The sequence below is a fragment of the Lithobates pipiens genome, unplaced genomic scaffold (genome assembly GCF_037356315.1).
Source record: "Lithobates pipiens isolate NorthernLeopardFrog02 unplaced genomic scaffold, aLitPip1_a1.2 Scaffold_16, whole genome shotgun sequence".
NCBI lineage: Eukaryota > Metazoa > Chordata > Amphibia > Anura > Ranidae > Lithobates > Lithobates pipiens.
This window is the reverse complement of record NW_027507748.1, coordinates 60,717,896-60,737,986: the sequence shown is the minus strand read 5'-3', so window position 1 is coordinate 60,737,986 and position 20,091 is coordinate 60,717,896. Positions and strand designations below refer to the sequence as shown.

Here is a 20,091-nt window from a genome sequence, read left to right as displayed (position 1 = left end):
CCTCCTCTCCTTCCTGGTTCTCCCCTTGTGACTGTAAAACACGTCACACAAGGGGGAGTGAACCATAGCAGCACAGAGACTTCCATACATCAAGATAGAGTCTTGGTTTAGATGCAATTCCGATTGCGCATGCACAAGATTTACACAAGGAAGGAAAGGAAGGGCGGAAATGACAAGAGCCAGCAATTACTAGTAAAGATGGCGCAGCCAATACCCGGAAGAAGAGAATTTTTACAAAAGCTAGAAAGGTATTTCAAGACCTCGTTTTAGTTACCTTTTCAATGTGTAAAGCCGCGTACACACGGGCGGACTGTATGGCCAACTTAGTCCGTCAGACAATCCGACGGACAGTCCGTCCTACTTTCGAATGAATGGACTTGACCACACACGGATGCACAAACAGTCCGTCGAAAGCTTGCGCGATGACGTGTACAGCACGTACGACGGGACTAGAAATAGGAAGTCCAACACACAGCAATGCAACCTTTCGCCGTGTAAATCCTTTCTGAGCATGCGCCATACTTAGTCCGTCGAACTAGCCTACTCACGAGCGGATTGTCCGCTGGAACCAAAGTATGACGGACAATATTACGGAAATTCCGAAATACTTAGTCCGCCAGACTGCACGCTGAAAAAGTCCGCTGAAGCCCACACACGAGCGGACTGTCCGCTGAAATGTGTTTCGACGGACTAAGTTGGCCAGACAGTCCGCCCGTGTGTACGCGGCTTTAGGCTTACAAATACATTGTTGGATCATCATATTTAAAAAAATATAAAAAAAGTCTGGGGTTTACTTCCTCTTTAACCACTTGCCGCCCGCCCTATTACAAAATGACGGTGGCAAAGTGGTTTCATAATCCTGATCGGACGTCATATGACGTGATCAGGATTATGAGCCGCTGCGCGCCCCCGGGGGCGCGCATCGCGGCGATCATTGTTGCGGGGTGTCAGTCTGACACCCTGCAACTACGATCTCGGTAAAGAGTCTCCGACGGAGACTCTTTACCACATGATCAGCCGTGTCCAATCACGGCTGATCACAGTGTAAATAGGAAGAGCCGGTGATCGGCTTTTCCTCACTCGCGTCTGTCAGACGCGAGTAGAGGAGAGCCGATCGGCTACTTCTCTGACAGGGGGGGCCTGTGCTGATCTATTATCAGCACAGCCCCCCGAGGATGCCCACACTGGACCACCAGGGACGCCACCAGACCACCAGGGATGCCCAGGATAAGGTATGCCACCCTAGACCACCAGGGATTCCAGTCAGTGCCACAATGGATGCCAATCAGTCCCCATAATGGATGCCAATCAGTGCCCACAATGGGCATCACTGATTGGCATGCATTATTGTTTGGCACTGATTGGCATCCATTAGTACAGTATATTATAATAAAATGCCGCCTATCAGTTCCCATCCGTGCCGTCTATCAGTGCCCATCCATGCCACCTATCAGTGCCCATCCATGCCCACCTGTGCCGCCTACCCATGCCCACCTGTGCTGCCTACCCATGCCCACCTGTGCCGACTACCCATGCCCACCTGTGCCGCCTATCCATGCCCATCCATGCCGCCCATCCATGCCCATCCATGCCAGCTATCAGTGCAACTTTGTGCCACCTATCAGTGCCCATCCGTGTTGCCCATCAGTGCCACCCATCAGTGCCGCCTATCAGTGCCCATCAGTGCCGCCTATCAGTGCCACATATCAGTGTCCATCAATGCCACCTCATCAGTGCCACTTCATTGGTACCACCTCATCGGTGCCCATCAGTGCCGCCTTATCATTGCCCATCAGTGTATCCCCATCAGTGCCCATCAGTGAAGGAGAAAATTTACTTATTTACAAAGTTTTGAAACTGAAACAAAAAAAACATTTTTTTTCAAAATTTTCGGTATTTTTTTATTTGTTTAGCAAAAAATAAAAACCGCAGAGGTGATCAAATACCACCAAAAGAAAGCTCTATTTGTGGGAAAAAAATGATAAAAATTTCATTTGGGTACAGTGTAGCATGACCGCGCAATTGTCATTCAAAGTGCGACAGCGCTGAAAGCTCAAAATTGGTCTGGGCAGGAAGGTGTTTAAGTGCCCGGTTTTGAAGTGGTTAAGTTTATACAAAAAGAGAATATTTGCAGTGTTGATCCTTCTTTTTCAAGACCTCTGCAGGTCCCTCTGGCATGCTGGCAATCAGCTTCTGGGCCACATCCAGATTGATGGCAGCCCATTCTTGCATAATCAATACTTGGAGTTTGTCAGAATTTGTGGGGTTTTTTGTTCACCCACCACTTGAGGATTGACCACAAGTTCTCAGTGGGATTAAGGTCTGGGAAGTTTCCTGGACATGCACCCAAAATTTTGTGTTGTTCCCAAAGCCACTTAGTTATCACATTTGCCTTATGGCAAGCTGCTACATCATGCTGGAAAAGGCATTACATAGTTACATAGTTGCATAGTTAGGTTGAAAAAAGACACAAGTCCATCTAGTTCAACCATTTAAAAAAAAACAAAAAAACATACAATCCTATATACACATCCTATACCCACAGTTGATCCAGAGGAAGCCAAAAAACCCCAGCAAAGCATGATCCAATTTGCTACAGCAGGGGAAAAATGTCCTTCCTGATCCCCGAGAGGCAATTGGATATTCCCTGGATCAACTTTACCTACAAATGTTAGTACCTAGCTACATTATGTACATTTAGGAAAGAATCCAGGCCTTTCTTAAAGCAATCTAGTGAGCTGGACAGAACCACCTCTGGAGGGAGTCTATTCCACATTTTCACAGCTCTTACTGTGAAGAAACCTTTCTGTATTTGGAAATTAAATCTCTTGTTTTCCTCTAGGCATCAATGTTAAAGTAAAAACTCAAAACTAAGTTCACTATATGGACCACTTATGTATTTGTACATGTTGATCATATCCCCCCTTAATCTCCCTTTCTCAAGAGAATACATTCAGTTCCTCTCATCTTCCCTCATAGCAGAGCTCCTCCATGCATCTTATCAGTTTGGTTGCCCTTCTCTGCACTTTCTCCACTTCCCCAATATCCTTTTTGTGAACTGGTGCCCAAAACTGAACTGCATAATCCAGATGAGGTCTTGCTAATGATTTCTACAGGGGCAAAATTATCTCTCACTCTGGAGTCCATACCTCTCCTAATACAAGAAATACAAGAAATGTTGCTCGCTTTGGAAACTGCAGCTTGGTATTCCATGGTATTATTAAGCTTATGAGCTACCAGAACATCCAGATCCTTCTCCACTATGGATTCCTCCAGTTATACTCCCCTAGTATGTATGATGCATGCATATTCATAGCCCCCAAGTGGTTTGTTGATCACCAAACTGTTATTGGATGGTTGGGAGAAGTTGCTTTTGGAGGATGTTTTTGTACCATTCTTTATTCATGCCTGTGTTCTTAGGTAAAATTATGAGTGAGACCTCTCCCTTTGCTGAGAAGCAACCCCACACATGAATGGTCTCAGGATGCTTTACTGTTGGCATGAGACAGGACTGATGGTAGTGTTCACCTTTTCTTCTCCGAAAAAGGTTTTTTCTGGATGCCCCAAACAATCGGAAAGGGATTCATCAGAGAAAATGACTTAACCCCAGTCTTCAGCAGTCCAATCCCTGTACCTTTTGCAGAATATCAGTCTGTCCCTGTTGTTTTACCTGGAGGAAAGTGGCTTATTTGCTGTCCTTCTAGACACCAGGCCATCCTCCAAAAGTCTTCCCCTCACTGTGTGTGCAGATGTACTCACACCTGCCTGTTGCCATTCCTGAGCAAGCCCTGCACTGGTGATTCCCCGATCCCATAGCTCAGGGATCTGCAATTAGTGGACCTCCAGCTGTTGCAAAACTACAAGTCCCATCATACCTCTGCCTCTGGGTGTCATGCCCGTGGCTGTCAGAGTCTTGCTATGCCTCATGGGACTTGTAGTTCTGCAACAGCTGGAGGTCCGCTAATTGCATATCACTGCCATAGCTGAATCAACTGTAGAAGACTTGGAGTTTCTTGGGTGCCCCAAAGCCTTCTTTACAAATGAAGTCGAGATTTTTTTTTATGGGATTAGGTTCATTTTCATGGCAAAAAGGGACTTTGCAATTAATTGCAATTCGTCTGATTACTCTTCATAACATTCTGGAGAATATGTAAGTTGCCATCATAAAAACAGAGGCGATTACGTATACTGCAGCACAGCTGATTGGCTCATTGTGCTGCTTCTCCCTCTCTCAGTCAGACTGATATCAAGTCAAACTTAAAAACATACACTGCTTACATATAATAAATATCAATTAATACGGAGCTGTATTATTTTGTGTACTATTTATCTCCCTGGAGTTTAGCTTTAACGTGTGGTGAAGACTTGCTTTCATTATGTGTATGTACATTGTCAAGAAACACATTTTGTAAAATGACAATTTGCCATTCAGATACTATAATTCATTTTTTTTTTTTTTTGCAGTGATTATGTCGATAAACAGATGAAGTTTTTTAATGTCTGTGTGACTAAGGAGCTGAATTGTGATTTAACAGATATCATATATAAATGTTATGCAAGAGTGAGTGCAGCAGTGGGTGACAACCAGTCAGAATGGATGACAATACAGTTTGACCCCTACAGTGAAAGTACGTATATTTACTCTGTATCCCATCTAATGGTTTGTGTAAGTATGTGGATGACAACGTCCTTGGATATTACCAAGGGCATGATTTCAACAGGAGCTGTGAATATTTGGAGGAATTCCAAACTTCTTTGCCTACATTCTGATTGGTTAATCGGTCAAATGAGTCATGGAGATTTTGTAAAAACACTATACTAACACCATAATAAAAGCATAAGGTAGTCCAACAGATTCCTTTACTAACCCATTGCACAGGCCCCACCAAAGATGCAACTTCTTCTGACCCATCAGATGTGAAGAGCCTGGTGTCCATTAGTGCTGGCCTGTTTGTTTTTTCGACAGCAAAGACCATTTGTTGAGCCCCATCTCTTGGGTCTTGGTTTTTACTTTTTTTTTTAGCACAACCATTCTCAGGCTCCACAAGTGGTGCAAGAACAGAGCTAAGGATTTCTGTAAACTGTACAATGTTATTAGTGTGCAGACCCTGTCATCAAATTGGCACATTTGTCGGACAGACCCTGGCATAAGTATTGATCTAACCATGTCCTTAAAACACTACACGCACCCTGTCTTATTATGGCACATACTGTACATCGAACAGACCCTATCCTTAAATTTGCATCATGCAGACCATGCTTTTGAATTGACACATGCATATAGCATACCCTGTCCTCAAATTTGTCCATGCAGCAAGCAGACACTGTCCTCTAACAGGGTACATATATCAAGTAGACCTTGTTTCTGAATTGGCACATGCATTGAGCATATTCTTTTTCTCAAACTGGCATAAGCACTAAGCAGACTCTTCCTTCGAATTGATGATACATCAAGCAAACCATATCCTTGAATTGCCATATGCAAAAGGCAAACCTTGTCCCTGAAATGGTTCTTGTTGGCATGTCCTTTGGGAAGAATTTGTGCTTAAATTTTCGCATGCATCAGCTGACTCTGTGCTCCTATTGGCACATGCATCCCCCAGAAAATTGAAACTGAAATTTTCCACATTTTGTCATGTTACAACCAAAAAAATGAATGTATTTTATTGTGATTTCATGTGATAGACCAACACAAAGTGGCACATACAGTAATCGTGAAGCGGAAGGAAAATGATAAATGGTTTTCTAAATTCTTTACAAATAAATATCTGAAAAGGGTGGGGTGCATTTGTATTCAGCCCCCCTGAGTCAATACTTTGTAGAACCACCTTTCACTGCAATTACAGCTGCAAGTCTTTTTGGGTATGTCTCTACCAGCTTTGCACATCTAGAGAGTGAAATTTTTCCCCATTCTTCTTTGCAAAATAGCTCAAGCTCTGTCAGATTGGATGGAGAGCGCCTGTGTATGTGATGGACTGGGGATTATATGGTCACATAAAAGACAAAACAGACACCCCAAAGTACATATTTATTTTTATTAATTTTTTTATTTCTAAGCAAAGAAATACCATCCTGCTATTCTATCAACAACCAGTGATGGCAGAAAAGTTACACAAGCAGAGTCTATATAAGACCACACACCATGTGACTGAAGTGAAACTGCTTCAAGCCATAAAGATGAGTGGTCATATCTGATACTGTTTGTGTAATTCTTTGCAGTCCCAGCCAAGCTGACATTACCTCATCGCGTCTACAATCATTGGCTCTCTTAATTTATATTTAGAGACCGGTAACATGTACAGCAATTTTCAGGTCTTGCCACAGATTCTCAATTGGATTTAAGTATGGACTTTGGGCCATTCTAACACATAAATATGCTTTGATAGAAACCATTCCATTGTAGCTCTGGCTGTATGTTTAGGGTCGTTGTCCTGCTGGAAAGTAAATCTCCACCACAGTCTCAAGTCTTATGCAGACTCTAACATGTTTTCTTCTAAGATTGCCTTGTATTTGGATCCATCCATCTTCCCATCAACTCTGACCAACTTCCATGTGCCTATTGAAGAAAAGCATTCCCACAACATAATGCTGCCACCACCTTGTTTCACGGTGAGGATGGTGTGTTCAGGGTGATGTGCAGTGGTTTTCGGCTACACATAGCATTTTGCTTTTAGCCCAAAAAGTTCAATTTTGGTCTCATCTGACCAGAGCACCTTCTTCCACATGTTTACTCTGCCCCCCACATAGCTTCTTGCAAACTTTTGGCTTTCTTTCAACAATGGCTTTCTTCTTGCCCCACTTCCATAAAGCCAGATTTGTGGAGTGCAAGACTAATAGTTGCCCTGTGGACAGATTCTCCCACCTGAGCTGTGGATCAGACTTACCATGGGCCTCTTGGCTGCTTCTCAGATTAATGCTTTCCATTATTACATTATTACATTATTGTGCTGGCCTCAGCAGTACTATGAATGGTTTCTTCACAATGAAGGTTCCTGCTATTTAATATTTCTCTTAAGAAGGTGACTGGAAGAGATAAACCAAATAATAACAATCTGTTGAAATTGGTACTGCTCTCTTACCCTGCTGCCTAGGGCATGGGCCCACAAGTTCCAGGCTTAAAGGGAATTACTAGGCTTGGTTCTTTTTATCAGTCCTACACAATCGCTTACATAGTATCTCCACCTCAATGCCGCTGCTAAGAGACCAGGCACAAAACTTACTGCACATATTGTCTACTGTTTGTACACCCATCCTCAAACTTTAAAGTGGTAGCGAACCTCTCTTTCCCCTTGCAAATGTTGACCAAAGTCTACAGGACTCCATCTTTCTTCTTGCAAGAGCTCACAAGCTCCATTTAGATGAATGGGAATGAAGGGGAATACCTTTCCAGTCATGCCCCTAATACTTTATCTAAGGTGCCACACTCAGCCTGGTTTGCGCCATGCTCTGATCTCTTCTTTAACATAAAGTCAGCATATCCATTGCACCAATGACTGCCAAGTTCTCCTTCCAAACACTCACCCCTGTACCATATTCGTGCCAAAATCTGATGACTAGACTCTGGCTAGTTGATAACCAGGAAAAATTTCTGTGCAACTCAGAAACTGCTGTATCTATCACACGTTTCCATTTACACAGTTAATGTATATGTAAAGTATTTTGTTTTTCAGTTTTGGATACTTGGATGATTTTCTCGTTGGCTGATTTTCCCTCATCTCCTTGTCCTGTGACAGCTCTAAAATTTTGTTTTTTTCTATAAAATTCTGAATTGGAAACAATGGTAATCATGATCAAAGAGAGGGGACACCGACAACAATAATAAGCCAGATGTCCAAACCCTTCCACATTCTATCCAAAACTAAAAAAAAAAACAACAAAAAAGTGCATTAGATACACTTTTTACTTACTGGTACTGGTAATAACGGTCAGTGGGTACATTAGATTAGGTGACCAAAAACTAGGACCTCTGTCTCAGGGCACCCAGATCAACTGTATTTTTATGTTTTTGTAAACAAAGGAATCTGTGCTAAATTGTACTACTCTACTATATAACTCTTGTTCTTTTTTCTTTTCTAGCCGTGATTGGTCCACCAGAAGTCCTTGTTTTCTCCCGGTCTGGCCACCTGGACATCAGTATGTCTGGTCCTTTTGTTGAGTCAGATAGCAAAAAAGATACCATAAAGGAAAAATATGGTGAATGCTTATACAAAATATTGTACTGGAAAGAGGAAGACCCCTTTCAAGTAAGAATTTTTATAAATATCACAGAAGGGCAACTGCGTGCTTGAAAGCACCCTGTGTATAACCAGGGCCATCTTTAATATTGATTGAACCCTGGGCAAAACTTTTCTTGGGGGCCCCCCATGCAGTTTCGCTCTCAACCTGCTCTGAGACATACAATAAATAGCAGCTAGACTCAAAATCAGTTTACTGAATCAGATCAGGCAGCTATTGTGATTGGTTGCTAGAGGTTAGTGTATCATTACTGCTCACTGACTGGTTGCTAGAGGTTACAGCACACATTACGGCTCACTGATAAGTTGCTAAAGATTACAGCACATGATTTCTGCTTGTTGATCGGCTCCAAGAGATTACTGTGGATATGATCTCAGGGGGTAAGATATACATATCAATGCCACTGGCCGCCGCTATTTACATATGAATGACAGTAATTTACATGTAAACACAGGGTCTGCAGGTGAGTCATCTGTACACAACTAAAGGGCAGAGCTGGGCAGCATTAGTAGCAGCACTTCACATTGAAATATTGGGACACAGCAAGGGATTAAAACCTCAAGGGAAGAGGGAATTTAAACCAGGATAGTTGGCAAGTATGAGGCAGCTGCTTTGGGCCCCACAACAATGACAGGGCCCAAGGCAGCTGCCCCTTTTGCCCTGCCTTAAAAACTGCCCTGTGTATAACTGACCAAGGGCTACTGTACACATTAATTGTCTTAGGTCTAGGTGTGTCTAGATGATTTAGGAGTCTATGCCTTTATCTAATTTAGTGTTTCAATGTTTTTTTAGTTGAAGTGACTGCACTGAGATACTAAGTTGGCACTTAATTTTTTTATTGCTTCCATAGGAGTTTTATCTTTAATCGCTTTATTCTAGTGTACAAGGGCATTTGCCATGTATTTAAGATGCATTTACCATGCAATCACATTGAATGAAATTGAATAACAAAAGCAAACCACTAAAACCCCTTTCACACTGGAGGCATTTTTCAGGTGCTTTAGCGCTAAAAGTAGTGCCTGTAAAGCACCTGAAAAACGTCTCATCTGCAATCCCAGTGTGCAAGCCCAAGTGCTTTCACACTGGGGCTCTGCGCTGGCAGGACATCAAAAACAGTTCTGCAAGCAGCTTCTTTGAGGCACTTTAGGAGCAGTGTATACACAATCGACTCGTTCCGTCGGACCTTTGCTGTCAAAAAGTCCGGTCATGTGTACGCGGCATAAGATTGCCCTGTATTTGACCAAAAAATACAACAAAAACACACCTGTATTTGACTAATAGTTTTCATATGGACAGATTCTTCCACCTGAGCTGTGGATCTCTGCAGCTCCTCCAGAGTTGCCATGGGCCTCTTGGTTGCTTCTCTGATAAATGCTCTCCTTGCCCGGCCTGTCAGTTTAGGTGGAGGGCCATGTCTTTGTAGGTTTGCAGTTGTGTCATACTCTTTCCATTTTTGGATGATGAATGAAGCAGATTCATTCATTTTCTTTCTTTTCTTTTCACTTTGTAATCTTGCCAGTAGCACACTACCTGTGCTGGGGTGACAATGCTGGCTCACTGTATCTATGGTGGAGTAGAGTTGTCACCCTAGGACAGAAAGTGTGTTGGGACTAAAGAACACCCTGTCCTTTCCTCGTTTCCATATTGTAAGCTAAAAATGTTCTGTAGTCCACAGACTCCTGAGCAGGGATGTAAAAATTACAAAATTTTAGAGTAATATACAATAATATAATATTTTATATATATATATATATATATATATATATATATAACAAAAATGTTATATATTGCAGCCTACCAGCCCTTCAATGAGGAGGCTTCATTAATTTTCTTTCTTTTAAGCTTTTCACCTTGTGATCTTGTTAGTAGCACACTTACTGCCCTAGGGTGACAATGCTCACTCACTGTATCTATGGTGGAGCAGAGTTGTCACCAGGGGTGGACTGAACATTAGGGCACTGCCAGGAAGCCCGGGGCCCCATGAGGCCGCGTACACACGGGCGGACTGTTCGCCCAACTTTGTCCGCTGAACAGTGTTTGGGCGGACAGTCCGCTCGTGTGTGGGCTTTCAGCGGACAGTTTCAGCGGACAGTTGGACGGACAAGGTTTTTCGGAAATTCCGTAAAACTGTCCGCTGAAACCTTGTTTCAGCGAACAGTCCGCTCGTGTGTAGGCTTGTTCGTCAAACAAAGTTGCGCGCATGCTCAGAAAGGATTTTCACGCCGAAAGCTATAATGCAGTGTATAGGACGTCGTATTTTTCGTCCCGTCGTACATGCCGTTCACGTCATCGCGCACGGTTTCAGCAAACTGTTCGTCCGTCGTGTGTGGCCATGTCCGTCCATGCTAAGTTTGAGCGGACTGTTTGCCGAAACTGTTGGATGGACAAAGTTGGGCGAACAGTCCGCGCGTGTGTACGCGGCCTGAGAGTACCTTCAGTCCAAGGAATCAGTGCTGATCCTGGGAGCCCAGTGCAGGAATAAGTCCCAGCACTAAGCTATGGTAACTGGCATAACAGGTGCATGCTAGTGTCGGTCACTCAGGACTAGGGATGAGCCGAACACCCCCCCGGTTCGGTTCGCACCAGAACTTGCGAACGACCCCCGTGTTCGGTACGAACGTTAGAACCCCATTGAAGTCTATGGGACTCGAACGTTCGAATTGGAAAGTGCCAATTTTAACGGCTAATATGCAAGATAGTGTCCTAAAAAGGGTTTGGGGACCTGCCTCCTGCCGTTTTGGCGGGAGCACTGATTTTAATGACGATTAAAGTGAAAAAAAAAAGTGAAATATTCCTTTAAATATGGTGCCTGTGGGGTGTCTGTAGTATGCCTGTGAAGTGCCACGTGTTTCCCGTGTTTAGAACAGTCCCTGCACAAAATGACATTAAACGGAAATAACACCATTTAAAACTGCTTGCGGTTTTAATGTTATATCTGGTTCCTGCAATATGGTTGAAAATCATTGAGAAACATGGCGTGGGTAGCCCTCCCTGCCCATTACCAGCCTATTTGGGTCTTGTACGCATATTAAGGGGAACCCCGTACCCATATTAAAAAAAGGAAATGCGTGTGACCCCCAGGCCCTATATACTCAGAACAGCAGTATACAGGCGGTGCAAACAAGACAGGGACTGTGTAGGTTTGTTGTGTTAAGTTGAATCTGTTTGTCATTTTCAACCGGTACATTTTTAAAGTGTAGCTCCAGTCAAAAAAAACTATTTTTAAGCTTTTTGGAAAACATAGGGAAGGGTTATCACCCCTGTATAATTTGTTTTGTCGTCCATCTTTTTTCATCTCACTTGCTGCTGTCTCCTTGCGTTTGCAAGTAGGAGATGTTTGTAAGTTGGATGTTTGAAAGTAGGGGCCTGCCCTATATTATAGCGGTATGTACTGGGTACAGAGCACGCAGACAGCACGCACTATCTCCTAACACTACTGACTGCAAGCTCTATTATTAACCACTTGTTAGCCCAATGTTTGCATAAAGTGAAAGATGAAGTTATGCTGAGTAAATAGATATCAAACATGTCACTCTTCAAAATTGCACATGCCCGTGGAATGGCGCCAAACGTCGCTACTTAAAAAATCCCCATAGGCGACGCTTTAATTTTTTTTTTACTGGTTACATGTTTTGAGTTGCAGAGGAGGTCTAGGACTAGAATTATTGCTCTCGCTCTAACATTCTCGGCGATACCTCACATGTGTGGCACATGCGAGCACATGGGGACATGGGCGCTTTAATTTTTATTTTATTTTTTTATTGTTCATTTTACTTTATTTATGTTAGTTTGACCTTTTTTTCCCCAAAAATATATTTTTGATCACTTTTATTCCTATTACAAGAAATGTAAACATCCCTTGTAATAGGAATATGGGGTGACAGGTCCTCTTTACAGTGAAATCTGGGGGGTCAATATGATCCCACATCTCACCTCTAGGCTGGGAAGCCTGAAATAAAAAATAAAAAAAAGATTCTGGCTTTGATCGTACTGGCGAGTTGGTAGAAGCACCGGAGGGCGGTGAGGGGTGGGGGCATCTATGGCTGGGTATTTCAGGGTATCACCGAGTATGGCTGGGTATCTCTGAGTATGGCTGGGTATGGCAATTTAGGCAGGGTATTACAGAGTATTGGCGGGGTATTGGCGGGGTACTACAGAGTAATAGCAGGGTACTGCAGAGTATTGGGGGGTACTACAGAGTAATGGCAGGGTACTGCAGAGTATTGGGGGTACTGCAGAGTAATGGCGGGTACTGCAGAGTAATGGCGGGTACTGCAGAGTAATGGGGGCTACTGCAGAGTAATGGGGGCTACTGCAGAGTATTGGGGGCTACTGCAGAGTAATGGGGGGTACTGCAGAGTAATGGCAAGGTACTGCAGAGTAATGGCGGGTACTGCAGAGTATTGGGGGGTACTGCAGGTTAATGGGGGTTACTGCAGAGTAATGGCGGGTACTGCAGAGTAATGGCGGGTACTGCAGAGTATTGGGGGGTACTGCAGGTTAATGGGGGTTACTGCAGAGTAATGGCGGGTACTGCAGAGTAATGGCGGGTACTGCAGAGTAATGGCGGGTACTGCAGAGTATTGGGGGGTACTGCAGAGTATTGGGGGTACTGCAGAGTAATGGCGGGTACTGCAGAGTAATGGCGGGTACTGCAGAGTAATGGCGGGTACTGCAGAGTAATGGGGGGTACTGCAGAGTAATGGCAGGGTACTGCACTGCAGAGTAATGGCAGGGTACTGCACTGCAGAGTAATGGCGGGGTACTGCAGAGTAATGGCAGGGTACTGCAGAGTATGCACTGGTATTGCAGAGTATTGGCAGGGAATTGAGGGGTTAAATTCGGTGAGCAGCGATGTGGGCACTGCAGATGCAGCCCACATCGCTGCTGACACCGATCTCTTTCCCCTCCGCTGTACCGATCGGTACAGAGAGGGGAGGGAGGAACAGGCGTCATAACATGACGCCGGTTTGTTTCCAAGTGATCACTCCGTCATTTGACGGAGCAATCACGTGGTAAACGGTCGCTATGAGCGGCCGTTTACCGTGATCCGTGATGCGACCCGGCGGTCACGGATGCTCTCGAGTGCGCACACCTCGGGGCACGCGAGAGCAGAATTCTGGGAGGCCATTAATTAACGGCCTCTCAGAGTTAAACAACCCCCCTGAAGCCGTTAATCGGCAATGGGCAGTTGTTAAGTGGTTAAAGCTAGATCACTAGCTATATAGGTGAGGTGAATATAGCGGTGTATACTGCAGTCAGGGCACAGACAACAACCACTACACAGCAGCAAGATAGGAAATCAGCCAAAAACGATTGGTGTGTACTGTGTTGAAGGTACACAGAACACCCACTGCTTCAGATGCTAAGTAACACACTACACGAAGCCGCCTCAAAGGCGGCCTTATATAGTGTGGGGCGTGCACTACACAGCCTGAGCTATGATTGGCCACAGGCAGGATGCCTGTGGCCAATCATGGCTCTCCTCGCTGCCGGCGCTGCGATTGGCCAAGCATGCGGGGTCACAGTGCATGCTTGGCCAATCATGGGGCAGCAATGCACTGCGCCACCGCAGTGCATTGTGGTCCGCGCGCGCGTCACTCGAATTTTGACGCGAACGGCCCAAACGTTCGGAATTCGCCGAACGCCCGAACAGCCAATGTTCGAGTCGAAGGTACGTTCGACTCGAACACGAAGCTCATCCCTACTCAGGACACCTTCACCGCATTTCTTGTAGGGTACCCAGGCAGCGATCGTCCCTGTGTAGCAGCCGGCACTGGAATCTCTCCCCACTGACAGCTGCACATCACATAGAGAGAGCTCACCGAGGATCCTCCTTCTCGGCTCCGATGTATACAGACAGGAGGAGGAGCCGGGAAGGAGTTAACTGCAAGAGCCCTACTGGTTATCTGAGGCCTGTGGGGGAGGGGAGGGGCAGGATGCCCACATGGAGAAGTGATGGGGGGTTAAGAGAATATCTGCTGGGGGTTGTTTTTGGAGCGGAGAGCACTTGTGCTGAAACATATGCATATGCATATGCATACATTGTATGTATATAGTACTAATAACTAAGGATCACCGAATGTTTCAGAACCATTTTAAAGTGCTGAAAGTTTCAGGTGGGCAAAGCTCTAAAAGCGGTTGTATGCCCAAAAAAATAAAATAAATAAAAGACAAAGGCATAATAATGAGCTAGTATGCATCACATACTAGCTCATTATGGAATACTTACCTTAGAACGAAGCCCATGCAGCGTCACCCGGTCACTGCTGAGGGGGCTGACATGTTCCCCTGGTGTTACTTCTGGGTTCACGGGGTCCAGCACTGTGAGTGGCCGGAGCCTCAATGACATCACTCCCACACATGCGCGCAGGGAGCCTGTGGTTCCAGCAAGCAGCTCTAAAGTTTCCGGCACGATACACCAGATGATGTCAGCAGCTGCATGCAGGGTGAATACCTCTTTAATGGTGTACGTTTAGAAGATATTCATTTTACTTACAGATAAGCCTTATTACAGGCTTACCTGTAGGTAAAAATCACAAAGCGGGGTATACAACCGCTTTAAACAGAGTGAAGAGGAAAGGCAAAAAGGAAAGATCAGTACATTTCATAAACCATCTGCCTTTGAAGGCCCTAATTAGGGATGCAGGAAAAATACCAATGAGTGTGCACTGAAGAAAGGATACATGGGAGGAGACTAATGAGTGATTGTGGGAGGGATACAGGGAGAAAACCCGTGTGTGTGTGTGCGCTGGAGGAGGTATACAGGAGAAAACCAATGTGTGCAGGAGGTGTACCAATATGTCTATGTGTTGGAGAAGGGTACAGAAGAAAGGCCAATGTGTCCATGCTAGAGGAGATATACAAGGGAAAGACCAATGTGTATGTGTGTGTGTGCAAGAAGAGGGATATAGGAGAAAGACCAATGAGTGTGTGCTAGAGGCCGCACGGCCTGGTCATTGTGTGAAACATTTCACTCTCCTCTCCACTTCCTTCTACCCCACTTTCTTTTATTTAAGCCCTTTGTTTATCACTTTTTGTATTTTTATGTTTGTACATGATTTTGCACGTGTGACTGGTAGGGTACAGGTCCTTGGGCCGGCCATGAAAGTCTTAGGAAGGGGTGGACATGGCCTTCTGGCTTAGTTCGCCTTCTCTCATGGGGTCTCCCTTCAGGGGAGCCCCACCTAGTATTTGGATGGGGTCTGTTTTGGCAGACCCTCCAGAGAATGGGGTCCGTCTGGTTTCGGCCAGATGGACCAAGTGTAAGTACCCCAGTCCCCGTCTGGAGCCTAATGCCCCGGGGGATCAGGGCAAGGCCCTCTGATTTTGGAGGGCTTGTGTACACCCATTGTACGTTTTTGTGTTTCACTTTTTTGGCACCGGGTGAAGTTTTTGAGTGTGATTCACACACCATGGGCTTTAAAAAATAAAATAAAAGAGAGATACAGCGGAAAGACAAATAAGTGTGCGTGCTGGAGGAGAGATACAGGAATACAGGAGAGACCAATGTGTATGTGTGTGCTGGAGGACGGATACAGGAGAAAGATCAATGAGTGTGTGCGAGAGGAGAGATACAGGGGAAAGACCAATGTGTACTGGAGGAGGGATACAGGAGAAAGATCAATGAGTGTGTGCGAGAGGAGAGATACAGGGGAAGGACCAATGTGTGCTGGAGGAGGGAAACAGGAGAAAGAACTATGAGTGTGTGTGTGCTGGAGGAAGGATACAAGAGAAAGACCAACAAGTGTGTGTGCTGGAGGAGGGATACAGTAAAAAGACCAATGTGTATATCAGAAATAAAGTTTCCCAGTCTATGATTATGTTTGTGTGTGTTAAGACACTCATCAGTCACTAACTTGTATCCTGCCCCCAGCACACATACACATCACTCCCCATTATCCATACCAGCAGTAAAATGGCCCTCTACTACACAAACCTCTCTAGCCAGTTTCACACCAGCAGAGTGTAAGTATTAAAGTGGAAATAAAAGCTTACTATAAGTGGCATTAAAACATTCCCTCCCCCTCCTCCTATCTACAATGCCTTAAAAAAGTATTCATACCCCTTGACATTTTCCACATTTTGTCATGTTACAACAAAAAAACTTACATTTTATTGGGATTTTATGTGATAGACCAGTGGTCTTCAAACTGCTGCCCTTTGCTCGCCTTTATCTGGCCCTTGGAACACTTTTCTTTCCATTGATACAAGACACTATTTCTCCAACTGTCACCAACAACAAGGGCATAATTCTTGCTGCTGACATCAGCAACAAGACACTATTCCTTCCACTGATACCAATGATGGAGCACTATTCCTCCCAATGATACCAATGATGGGGCATCATTTCTCCCACTGACACCAATGATGGAGCACCATTCTTCCCACTGATACCAATTATGGGGCACTATTCCACCCACTGATACCAATGATGGGGCACCATTTCTCCCACTGACACCAATGATGGAGCACTATTCCTCCCACTGATACCAATGATGGGGCACCATTTCTCCCACTGACAACAATGATGGAGCACTATTCCTCCCATTGACACCAATGATAAAGCACTATTCTTCCCATTGACACCGATGATGGGGCACTATTTCACCCATTGACACCAATGATGGGGCACTATTCTTGATACCAATGATGGGCAGTATTCCTCCCATGGACACCAAAGATGCATTGTTTATTTCCACGAACACCAGGACAATTTCTATTCTCAATGGCCACAGCCCAGCCCCCCTAATTTGTGAAGGACAGTAAACTGGCCCTTTGGAGTAGAAAGTTTGGAGACCCCTGTGATAGACCAACACACATGGCACATAATTGTGAAGTGGAAGGAAAATGAAAAATGTTTTTCAAATTTTTTTACAAATAAATATCTGAAAAGTATGGCGTACATGTGTATCCAGCCCCCCTGAATTAGTACTTTGTAGAACCACCTTTCGCTGCAATTACAGCTGCAAGTCTTTTGGGGGATGTCTCTACCAGCTTTGCACATCTAGAGAGTGACATTTGTGCCCATTTTTCTTTCTAAAATAGCTCAAGCTCTGTCAGATTGGATGAAGAGCTTCTGTGAACAGCAATTTTCTAATTTTGCCACAGATTCTTTATTGGATTTAGGTTTAGACTTTTTTTTTTTTGTAATTCCTTTATTTAATGCCAGAAAAATAACAGGCGCATGGACAACATTAATAAAACATACAGAATTTCAAAACATAAACCTTTCGGTAGCACCCGGGTGGGAGATATAGAGAACACCCCCAACATTAAGCTGAAACTAAACATAGAAGCATACCCGAACAGGGGGCTATAATTCCCCTTTAAGACCTCCGAGACCAAATGAGCAATCTGACCCTACCTAGGTGGGCGGTAATCATCACATGGCCATGCATTACAGTGAGAAGCACGGATTTTGTTATTTTATAAAGAAAGGGAAAAGGAGGGAGATGGGCAATGGGCCGGGCCCCAAGCGGGCAGAGCATACATTGTTGAAAACTGGTCATTCCCGGGGGAGCCCACAACCCACCACAGCCTGCATGGACTAGCCGGCAAAATCTAACCATGAAAGAAAAAGGACTGAGGAAGTGAAGTGATGGAGGGAAAGGGGTTACGGAAGAAAGGGACTACAGGGGGGGAGGGGGGGCCCGAGAGAAAGGAAAAGAGATCAGGACAGAGAGACAGATCAAATAGAAGAGGCAAAGAAGAGACTCCAGGCAGGATGAAGCAAAAGAGCCGAACACGGAAGAGCAGAATAGTGACCGTGGGCGACACCAAGCCGCGGGGGGGGGGGGCCAGAAGCCAGCAAACAGCGATCCTCTCTCAACGGGCAGCTAAAGCTACCACCCGGAGGTAGGCCTCAGTGTAGGTGAAATGTTGCCAAGGTCTCCAAGTCTCACGAAAGGCCTCCTCCTTATTGTGAAGCGTCGCTGTGAGGTCTGCCATATCTCTTAATTCATTCACTTTAGAGAACCATAGAGCCAAAGCCGGCGGGTTCTCCGATCTCCAGCACAAAGGGATACAGGCCTTTGCCGCATTCAGCAATTGAATAGTCAAAGAATTCCTATACTTTTTAATGGATTGCTCCGACAGGTGCAGCAAGCAGGCCGCAGATTTCCCCTTCAGGGAGACACCCGTCAGATGACCAATCGTGTCAGTCACCGCGCGCCAGAAGGGGACCAGCTTGGGACATGCCCAAAAGACATGCAACATGGTTCCCTCCGCCTCCCCACAGCGCCAGCAACAGGCAGGCACCTGGGGGAAGATGCGGTGGAGAACGGATGGGACCCTATACCATCTAGATGTGATTTTGTAGCACGTCTCCTGAACCCGTGTAGCCATAGAGGATTTCTGTGCAAAATAAAGGATCTTCTGCTGTTGATCTGGAGTAAAGTGGGTGCAGAGCTCCGCCTCCCACTTGGCCACGAATGAGGGGCATACCCCTCAGCCGGACGAATCAGGGCAGAGTAGAGGAGGGAGAGGCAGTGCCGCACTGGCTCCCCCCGATGACAGATCCGCTCTAACTCTGTGAGGGGGCGAGAGATGCCCGGTGTCCGCAAACAGTTACGTAAGAAATTCCGCAGTTGCAGGCCGCTCCAAAAGTCCAGTGGAGGGTCCACCGCTCGTGGCCCCGCCTCCGAGGCGAGTCGACCATCCGGGCCTATAAAGTCACACAACCGCCGCCTGTCGCCCATCTGCAGACGACGAAAGCAGGGATTCTGGAGGCCCGGTACAAAGTCCGGGTTACCCAGAACCGGCACCATAGGGGAGGGCACCGGGGACACCGACGAGTTCCAAAAGGCCTCCCTTATCACCCGCAGGATACCCTCCAATGTGGGGTGATCCAGTATAGCCCTTGGCAGGGGAGCTGATAGCCAGGGCCTGCTCCCGATCGTGCCCCCAGAGTCCTCCCCCTCCATGGCCACCCAATGCTTTGCCCCCTCATGACAATGCCAGTTCACCAACCTGGTCAGGTGAACCGCCCTGTAATATGCCCTCACGTCTGGAAGACCAACTCCACCCCTGTGATTAGGCAGGTGCAGAAGCTGTAATCTAAGACGTGGTCTCCGGTGCGACCAGATAAAAGCACGGAACAGGGAATCTATCCACTTGAAAAAGGAGGTCTAGACTTTGACTGGGCCATCTAATACATGAATATGCTTTGAGCTAAACCATTCCATTGTAGCTCTGGCTGTATGTTTAGGGTTATTGTCCTGCTGGAAGGTGAACCTCCACCTCAGTCTCAAGTCTTTTGCAGACTCTAACAGATTTTCTTCTAATGCCGTGTACACACGACCGGACTTTTCAATGTAATAGGTCCGACAGTCTTCCCGACGGACTTTCGGCAGAGTTCCGGTGGACTTTCTGAATGAACGGACTTGGACACACACAATCACACCAAAGTCCGATGTATTCAAACGTGATGATGTGCGACCGAACTAGAATAAGGAAGTTCATAGCCAGTAGCCAATAGCTGCCCTAGTGTCGGTTTTTGTCCGACAGACTAGCATATACACGAACAGATTTCTCCGTCCGGCGGTGTTCCGGCGGGAAAATTTAAAACATGTTCTATTTCTAAAGTCTGCCGGATTTTTGGCAAGCAAAGTTCCGATAAAGCCCACACGCGATCGAATTGTCAGACGGACTCGTTCCGTCGGACCTTTGCTGTCAAAAAGTCCGGTCGTGTGTACGCGGCATAAGATTGCCCTGTATTTGATCAAAAAATATGACAAAAACACACTTGTATTTGACTAATAGTTATCCCATGGACAGATTCTTCCACCTGAGCTGTGGATCTCCGCAGCCCCCCCAGAGTTACCATGGGCCTCTTGGTTGCTTCTCTGATTAATG

At 45.6% G+C, this 20,091-nt stretch overlaps 1 protein-coding gene across 1 annotated transcript in view; it reads left to right on the top strand.

The window, feature by feature from the left end:
- The window catches only part of LOC143981832 (interleukin-10 receptor subunit beta-like), a 77,097-nt gene that overhangs the window by 43,146 nt on the left and 13,860 nt on the right, over window positions 1-20,091 (top strand). The window contains exons 5-6 of the mRNA XM_077479959.1: window positions 4,465-4,628; window positions 8,077-8,243. Of these exons, the coding sequence (XP_077336085.1) occupies window positions 4,465-4,628; window positions 8,077-8,243 (331 nt within the window). The remainder of the gene's footprint in view (window positions 1-4,464; window positions 4,629-8,076; window positions 8,244-20,091) is intronic.